Below are 8,748 nucleotides of genomic sequence, written 5' to 3'. Positions count from 1 at the left end.
CATATAAAGCGCTGCACTTTGGATAGTTTAAGTATTTTTTCATGTTACGTGCATTCTGTGGAATTTTCTACTTGTAAAGGCATAAAAATCTGCAACCCAATTATGATTGAGTATTGGAAGCTTGAGAGCATTCCTCTTTTTAACTTCTTTTCTTCCTTGTAAATTTTAGTTCGATCGCTAACTAGGCGTTTCGTCTTGTTCTAGGTAAGTTGTGACCGGAGAACCGCGGTGAACGTTTGGATAATATTTCGGCGGTAGAGCTCAGAATGACGTTCAGATGCATGCCAGCCTTCCAGACACTCGGAGGCGGTGACTGCGGTGCATCCTGGGTAAGTGTGTTGCACTTATGTAACTCGGTTGCCGCAATCCTTATGAACAAGTACGTCACACAAATTTACGCGATCTTTTTCTAGGTATTCTACAATTCTCTAGTCACTCGGCCATAATTTGATAGATGCACAAGCGATACATGGATTTTTAAAATAATTGTGCAATTAGATATTAAAGAAACTTGAAGTATTAAAAGATGACGGTATGACTAGTTCAGGAAGATTTAAAATAATGGAACATCTAGTACTATACGTGAAACAATTTCATATATTTTATTTCAGTAGTCGTCGAAAATTCAGTCGAAAACTATTCTCACGAATAATTAACAGAGCGAATAATTAAAAAATAAAATCTCTTCTCTGTAATATATCTTCGGAGGGATCAATGAAAACCCTAATTTTTACTGTAGCATGTTCACTCATTTGTTTGGTTATCTGGCGAGTACATCGTTCGACACGCCACGTTAAGTTTGTCCGGTTTCGTAGCGTGTTTTCTGATTTTATTATCGGGCCATGATCAGGTACCATGATCTCCATTAATTTGGATCAGAAGGCGATTCCTGTTTTCGATTATGTACTCGCTCTGATAGTCTCAGAATTTCTGATGTTTTATTAATGAAAATGAAAAAAGGAAAAAGTAGACAACACATTGGAGAACCATTAAACGTTTACAATATTTTGCTAGAATTAACTCTTGATACAATTAATAAATAGTCTGTTATTTATTTTGGTGAATAAATTACTACGGTATAAATTTTCTTTGACACATCATGAAGTTATATCTTCATAGCTATCCGTATAATGTATATACATAATATATTATATATATATATATAATATGGAGAGCTATGGAAAACATATACATATATATTTAGATTCGTTTTAAATTTTACCAATATAATCACGTGATACATTATCTACTTAAATAAATAATTTCTATATATGAGTTTAAATATTCTCGTGAGCGATGATATTTTATTACAAATTCTAAAAGTTCTTAACACTTTCAGCCGTGACACATACAGGCACGTGTAAGTAGAAATACATAGTCTGTGTAAGACCGGTTTTTTCTACTGATATTGACCAGCAGAGTCATTCATTACTTGGTCATTACGTTATCGATATATATCTAGGCGAAATTGTAATGTCTTATGCTCGAGACATACGTGACATTATTTCTCGTGCAATTTTAAATAAAAAACAAACGAAATTTAAATCCCAGCGAACAAATGAGAGAGAAGGTCGACACGTTTTATTTCATATCCTTGCAAGAGAAACAGAATTCCACGCCAGCGAATAACAAGATCTTTCTCAACGAAATTTCTGGAAACTCGCCGAAATCCGTGCGAACGGATAAGAAAAATTAACAGACTACGACCCCCCGCGCACGTTAAATAAGGCATTTTCGCGGAGCTAAAACCGCGACGTGTTTCTTCGTACGGAAGCAGGACTGGCTCGCCGTTATTTGCCAGCAAATCTGATAATTAATTCAACGAATTTAAACCACTGTAGGAAGCGGTAGCGCGAGAGAAAGATTCAATTAAAGGTAACAATGCTCCTTTTGCCGGTAACGTTATTTACTTTTTGCGCGGCGCACGTCGATGATGGAATTTACCGCACGCCTCGGCCACGCCGATGCATAAACCATTATTTTCTTTGAAACGAATCGTTTTCTTTCCATTCAATTGCCATTGTTTCCGTCAATTTTGCTTGCGCGCCGGAGATTTTTCTACGCTTAAGGAACAGCTGCGTTTCATTGTTACACGTCGGATGTGAGTAAAGTAACAAGCTCTTTTCATTAACCTCCGCTTAACGCACGAAGTTTGCATACTTGGGTTCTCGAGAAAGAATCGCGAAAATCCTTTCTTCGTGGGATAACATTTCGAAAATGTTAGGGAAGGTGGATTCTTGACGCAAATTTGCTAAAAGCGCGAGTTAATACGTAGATTTTAATACTTAAATAAAATACCTAACAATAATAGTTCACAATTTAATATATCTAACTTGTAAATTAGAAACCGCGAGAGATTGACTTAAAAATTTTGCCGTCATCTTTTCTTTGAAAATTAGTCAAAGAAAAAAATATTATTGCTATATATATCAAGAAATTCTTCTAAATTTGATGATCTTCATTGTTGACAAGTAATCGCCATCCGTTCTCTAGAAAGTTGCAATAGTTTCCGTGAAGAAACGAAGATTCCTCGAGACCTAATTTCAACTAACAATCATAACAAACATAATAATAGTAATCGCTTCAAGTATTGCAGTGTAATATTAAATCGTATGGTCGTGCAATGAGTCTAAGTTACTTGCAATTTTCAGTATAAAATTAATTATACAACGAAAAATATTTGAATCACAGAGAAACGATTGTGGACAACTGCAAGCCAATGCGTGCATCAATTGCCTCGATGTGATTAGGCATATTAATTTTTAAGCCATACTATAAAGTAAGGCAAAAGACAAAGAGCAGATGGAGTTGTTCAATGACGACTGAAAGTTGCCCGACAATTGTTGTCAAGAATTTATAGAACTTTCGAGAGAATGCCGCAAGAAAGCAATTACTCAGACTGTTATTTTATTTGAAACTTGCTGCGATTACAACGTTGCACGGTGATAAACTTGAACTTTTCTTTCAGTAAGAAGTCTGCTTCACTTAAGAAATAAAGCAGTCGTAAAGAATAAACACTCAGTTTTGCTTAAAAAGATTGTTACGTGAAGAACTGACATTTTATTTAAGGAATTTGAGCACCTCGCGTTGCGTTACTCGCGAGAAATAATTTAATTCAAACACATGAATCATTAACCCTTGAATGGCGGTGAAGGGAGAATAATTCTACAATTATAAAATGAACGAACAACCAATAGAAGATAGATGCAAGTTGTAAAATAAATTAACAATCACAAAATAAAAATAATCGTGTCGAGCAAGTCAGGAAGTTAAAAGAAAAATCTGACATAAAAGTTCGCTCGTACACAATTAGAAGTCTTAAAATTAATATTATTTCTTTTACGTAAAAAAATCACCTATTTATTTGATACTTTGCAACTAAAATTATGAGGAAAAAAGAATATACAGATCGACGTCTAAAGCGAAAGAGAAAAAGGAACGCCCGGAACGAAAGGGATGAAGAATCAAGTTGTCAACGAACAAACCTGGCTTTCAAACGAGGCTTCAAAGGATCCGAAGTATCGATTACGGATGATCGAGCGACGAATTAGAATTCAAAGTAGTAAAACGTCAAGCGGGTCATCAGAGGCGGGATTCACGGAATTAGAGAAACGAGAAGAAACGAGATTGGCAGAAGCTATTTGCCACGGAGAATAAACCGCGATAAAAAGCCAGCTTAACGCGGCTGCGCGGTGGTGAAGTTAGCCGCCACGACCTAAGGATTCAAACCTACCTTCTTATTCTCGTTCCGTTGTTATTACTTTGTTTCCTTTCTCCCCTCTTTCCGTGCCGAGTAAATAACTCCTCGCCGTTTATTCGCCCTACCCCCGAGTTTATAATGGAGATTATCTTATTTGCCTGTTGAGAGTCGTCAGTCCGTTTCAGTCCGTCCAGTCGAGGTCCGAGTTGTTGCTCGGTTGCTGGAAAAACGACGGGAAAAATCAGGGAGAATTCGGAGAGAGAAACGGAGAGAGAAGAGAGCCACCTAATCGCGAAAAGAAAACAAGGAGACGGCCGTTGTTGGATTTAATCAAATACTTATTTCTTTGAGAAATTGATAAATTTGAAATATCGAAACGAATTAGTGTGCGAGTTCAGACGAAAGTAAATGTAGAATTTGGAAAATGTTTCAAACATCACTATACTTCATTTCAATATTAAAATTGTCAATCATTGAAGTATAAGAATTACTAAAAAAAAAAAAGAAAATCGAGAAAAACCAAGGAAAAATAAGGAAATAATTGTGGTTAGATTAGACGAAATACTTGTCTCATTGTCGAGCTCCATGATAAGAGACAAGTTTGTTCTTTTTTGACGTACATATCTATAAAAATTCAGGTTACTTCAAAAATTATTTCATGGTGCTTTGAATATGAACACTTACTATTACCACATAATAATATAATTTCTGATTATGTTTGAAAATTTGGAAACGTCCACGAAAGAATTTAAAAACTAAAAGCCAGTAACTTTCCACTGTATATTTCCTATATTTTCACGTGTATAATAAAAGTTACGCACACAAATTACAAAATCAACAGTCCATTTGTCACAGATGGACGCTCTATTATTTCAAATAAACCCAAAGTGAACGTATTATTTCTCTTTAACTCTCCTCGTTATATCTCCTCGTTATGTAACACTGAAGAGTTAAAAATTAGAGATATCCACTGAAATGGAGGAAGAAGAAATTCGTCTGCACGTTCACCGATCACCATATTATCCTTTCTCCGCTTATTTTTCACGAACATTTCCCCACACCGTCGGTGGTTGCCGATCCACCGGAGTCGTCCCGTCCGTTTCTATCCGTTCGATGGCTGGCGGCCGACGAATCGCGCGTAGTGCTGCACCTTGCAATTACGCGGAAAGGCGGTCCACCCACTCTCCGCGACTCGGCTGGTCGCTGTACGGCGTAACAGTCTCCCTTCCCATTGCCCTCGCCGAAGCCCAGCGTGGTTTCATTATTAATTATCAGGTCGCCAGTGTGTTATTAGTGCACTAGGAGAAACCGCCCGCCTCGCGGCGCGACTCAATCCGATGGTAGAAGCGGCCCGGACGATCCTTAAGCCGACGATGATAAATAACGACGTGGCGGATATACACGCGCACGTATAATCTGCTCCACGGCCGTTTTGAGTGACACGCGGCTGTAATTACTATTATCAATTAGCGAACGGCGCGGCGAGATTTATGAATTGAGAATAAAAGCTGCCGCTCGTGGATTCTTTCCTACCTATAACCGTGGCCACCACGCGCGTTCACCGTGATTTCGTGGATCTTTGTTCGATCGTCTCGTTTTTAACCGTTTAAACGCACATTTTTTAACATTCCTGGAAATCGTGGAAACGTACAACCAGAAAGGTACAGCGATTATTCGTGAGAAAAGAGGAGAGACAGTTTTCGAGAGAATCGAGGAAATTGATTGATATTTAAGAATTACAATTCAGTTCGATTAATTCTAAAACTGAATGGAACGTGGAATGAAATTTCTTTAAGTCGTTTCATTTTCACCTCTTGCGCTGGAATAACGTGCCACGCACGTCCCAAAATTGCAACATTTAAGTAAAACAACATAGGCAAAACAAATAATAAATTTGTTACTTCTCAATAATTTCTATCCAGCGTCACACCGACGAGTTCGAAAAGAAAGCGACGAATTATTGTATACGGTTTGGTCACTCGTTACGGTCCGCAATCAGTTGCCAGCGCAAGTGATTAAAGTTAAATTTGAAATTAATCGAGGAGTTACTAAGCCAATTTTTAAAAATGATCGTATCTCGTACGTCAAACAAATCCCCGATTTAGATTCTTCAATTGTACTCACGAAAATATTATTAAACGTCCGATACAAAAGAACATCATTAAACAAATTTACGATCGTTCCGAGTGAGAACGTACGATAAAGAACACGAACGTTGATTGGACATGTTTTATCGTCTACCAAAAAGACTGAGGGCATCGCAAAATTCTTGTTTTCTCTCACACTCGTCGCGAGAATGAAACAAACCTTCGATCTGTGTACCCGATCCCGATGGACACCTGTTTTACAACCAGGCATGCCGCCTCGTAAAAAGAAGCTGGCGATGGAAGACGCGCCGGATTCCCTCGAGGAACGAGATCAACAATCCCGTCAGAGATTTACAACGCGAGCACACGAACGCTCGTTGTTGCGATCTAGCATTGAACTGTTTAATGCCGCATCAGGGCGCAATTATCATATTCAAATTTTGCTAGATATCCTTTAGGTGCTAGTGCTATGAATCGTATTAACGATGTACCATATCGAGGTACAAAATAGATCTGTCATTCAGTGTGTTTTTATCTAACACGTTTCTTACTATTTCAATACCATTCTCAGTGTTGTGAGTAGAACAGGATCATCTATGGTGAATGAATGTAGTGGCTCATAAAAGTATTTGAACAGTTATTTTTATGCAATGTACCATGTGTTATGCGTATAAAATATGCTGAAGTTTCATTGACAAAGACAACTGTTATAACTATGTTGGAAAAATTTGAAAATGTATAGAGATGTGTGTAAGTTGCAAGTTTACAATATGAGTAGACTATCTCAAGCATTTGATAAGTGTTAAAGATGATTCACTTGGATATTGAAACTTATCGATAGAATGGAGAGATCACTTGTGTGATCTCTATGAAATACATATACTCCTCTTAAATATCTAGCATAATAATTTCTACATTGCTATATTTTTCAATTTGTTTCAAATTTCATCAACGCAACTATACTCAGTATCGACGAAATGTCAAAATGTTTCATATAACACACGATATGTTCATAAAAGGTACCCTACAACTATTCGAATATAGGATGTAAAAATGAAAAGTTACGCGCAATCGTTTAATTGTAAATATAAACTTAACAATCGCGCAGCATCGCTCACTTTGCTCCCTTCCTTCGATCGTTGACCATCGTTAATTTTTCTTGGATAACGAAGACATTTATTTTGACACGGTAATGTACGACATTGTAAATCGATCTATGATGGGAAATAAAGCGCGTTGCAGCTTGTTGGCGCGCGTGTGCACGCTTCTTGGCAAACGAGCTGCGCCCCGGGACTCCAAGGGGCGGCCGAGTATTTCACCAGAATTTACGTTGCGTTTCACGCTGCTAATACTGCCGTGGTATAATTATAATTAGCGGGCTACGCCCTTCACACCGCCCCTTGGAAAGTTTCGCCGTGTCGGATACCTGGCGCGCGTATCCTTCACCTTGATGTCCGGCGACCAGCTCGATAGCCACGTTGCTCTCCCTTTCGCGTCGCACTCGTCGTCCGGCTGGTTGATCCTCTATTTTGCGATTGCGAGCCTTGCGATTGCTGCACATTCTTCTGAGCTTCTGATGAGATCTAGAATTCTGAGAATTAGTGGCAGGTAACATTAAGATGAGAGGATATTGACGAAAACGACATCAGAAAGATATGAAGTCTTTTTCGTATAACGATAATTAGACGGTGTTTATTGGGAAATTTTCAAATGCAACATGATACACATAATGTAAAATATGTAATATATTTAAAATGTCCAAAATTAAAATGTATGATAGTATAAAATTTTACTCGAAGAAAAATTCACAGACTGTCGACCTTTATGCATTCGTGGAAAATTGCTAAAGTGCAAAAATACAGAGAATACATACAATATTTGAAGAAAGAGGAAACATGAAATATCGAAAGAAGAATAAGTATTTATTATAATATTTAATAGTAGAAATTTTCATTTAGGCTCCATTTGCTTAATTATGTCCACAGAAATTGCATGAAGAGCCGTAGTCCAATAATTATATTGTAAAAAAAAAAATGGTAACCATATAGAAAATTAATTTACTTACTAAATGTATGTTATAAGGAATGTATTTTAAATATTTTATGTTATTTGCATTGTGTGCATTTTTGCACTTTCAAATTTTTCATAAATGTACGAATACCTGCAGTGTAATATAAAAAATGGTAAAATTCTTTTTTATATGTATTTTTTTAAATTTCACATCAACTAGGAAAATCCACGGGCTCGTATCGTAAAAAATGGCAAACCTGTTGCTGTTATGTACAAAAGAATTTACTAATACTCGTAACTTGTCATTTGCGATGTGTAACATTTCGCTAATAGTATTACTCAAGTTTTGAAAAATAAGGAGAGAAAAATAGTCAAAGTATAGTTATCAGATACTGTTGCATCGTACACTTTAAAAATGATCTAATCGGATAAACTCGGCAAAATACGACGATAAATCTTGTAACGTGAAAGTCAGTGTTGAATATTTGTGAAGAATGGAGAAGCTCGTTACAAAAAAAAAAAAAAAAAGAAAAGAAAATTACGAAAAGTTCGAGGAAAAAAGAAAAGTGGAATATCGAGCGATTTTTAGAATATTTGTATTTGCTGGTACATAGGCATTGCCCAGGTAGTTTTTTCACAGAGAAAAATTTAAAACCGAATTACGCGAACAACAATGTATGCACGTTTGTACATTTGTTCGACAGATATCGTATTTTTCTACAATTTTTAGGCAAAAAAAGACTGTAAATCAGATTACATATTGTCGAATTGCAAATTTATAACCGTGCATACCGTGTCAAGCGAAATGTATTTTTTTCCTCCCAGAAACATTTTTCTTTTTTCTCTCTCTCTCTCTCTCTCTCTCGTTTTTTAAACGTCATATGAAAAATTCACCTCGCGATATTTCATTTGCTGTTTCAAGTTCAATGACTTCGTCGCCCGCTGTACATA

At 36.8% G+C, this 8,748-nt stretch overlaps 1 protein-coding gene across 1 annotated transcript in view; it reads left to right on the top strand.

Annotated features, from left to right (window-relative positions):
- Positions 1–206: 206 nt before the first annotated feature.
- LOC122530461 (transcription factor AP-2-epsilon) overlaps positions 207–8,748 on the top strand; it is a 159,301-nt gene continuing 150,759 nt past the window's right edge. Inside the window, exon 1 of the mRNA XM_043657445.1 lies at positions 207–329. Coding sequence (XP_043513380.1) covers positions 267–329 — 63 coding nt within the window. The 5' untranslated portion in view covers positions 207–266. The remainder of the gene's footprint in view (positions 330–8,748) is intronic.

This window comes from Frieseomelitta varia, unplaced genomic scaffold (genome assembly GCF_011392965.1).
Source record: "Frieseomelitta varia isolate USP_RPSP 00005682 unplaced genomic scaffold, Fvar_1.2 scaffold_343, whole genome shotgun sequence".
Classification (NCBI taxonomy): Eukaryota; Metazoa; Arthropoda; class Insecta; order Hymenoptera; family Apidae; genus Frieseomelitta; species Frieseomelitta varia.
The sequence above is the reverse complement of the archived record's forward strand: the minus strand, read 5'-3'. Positions and strand labels throughout refer to the sequence as shown.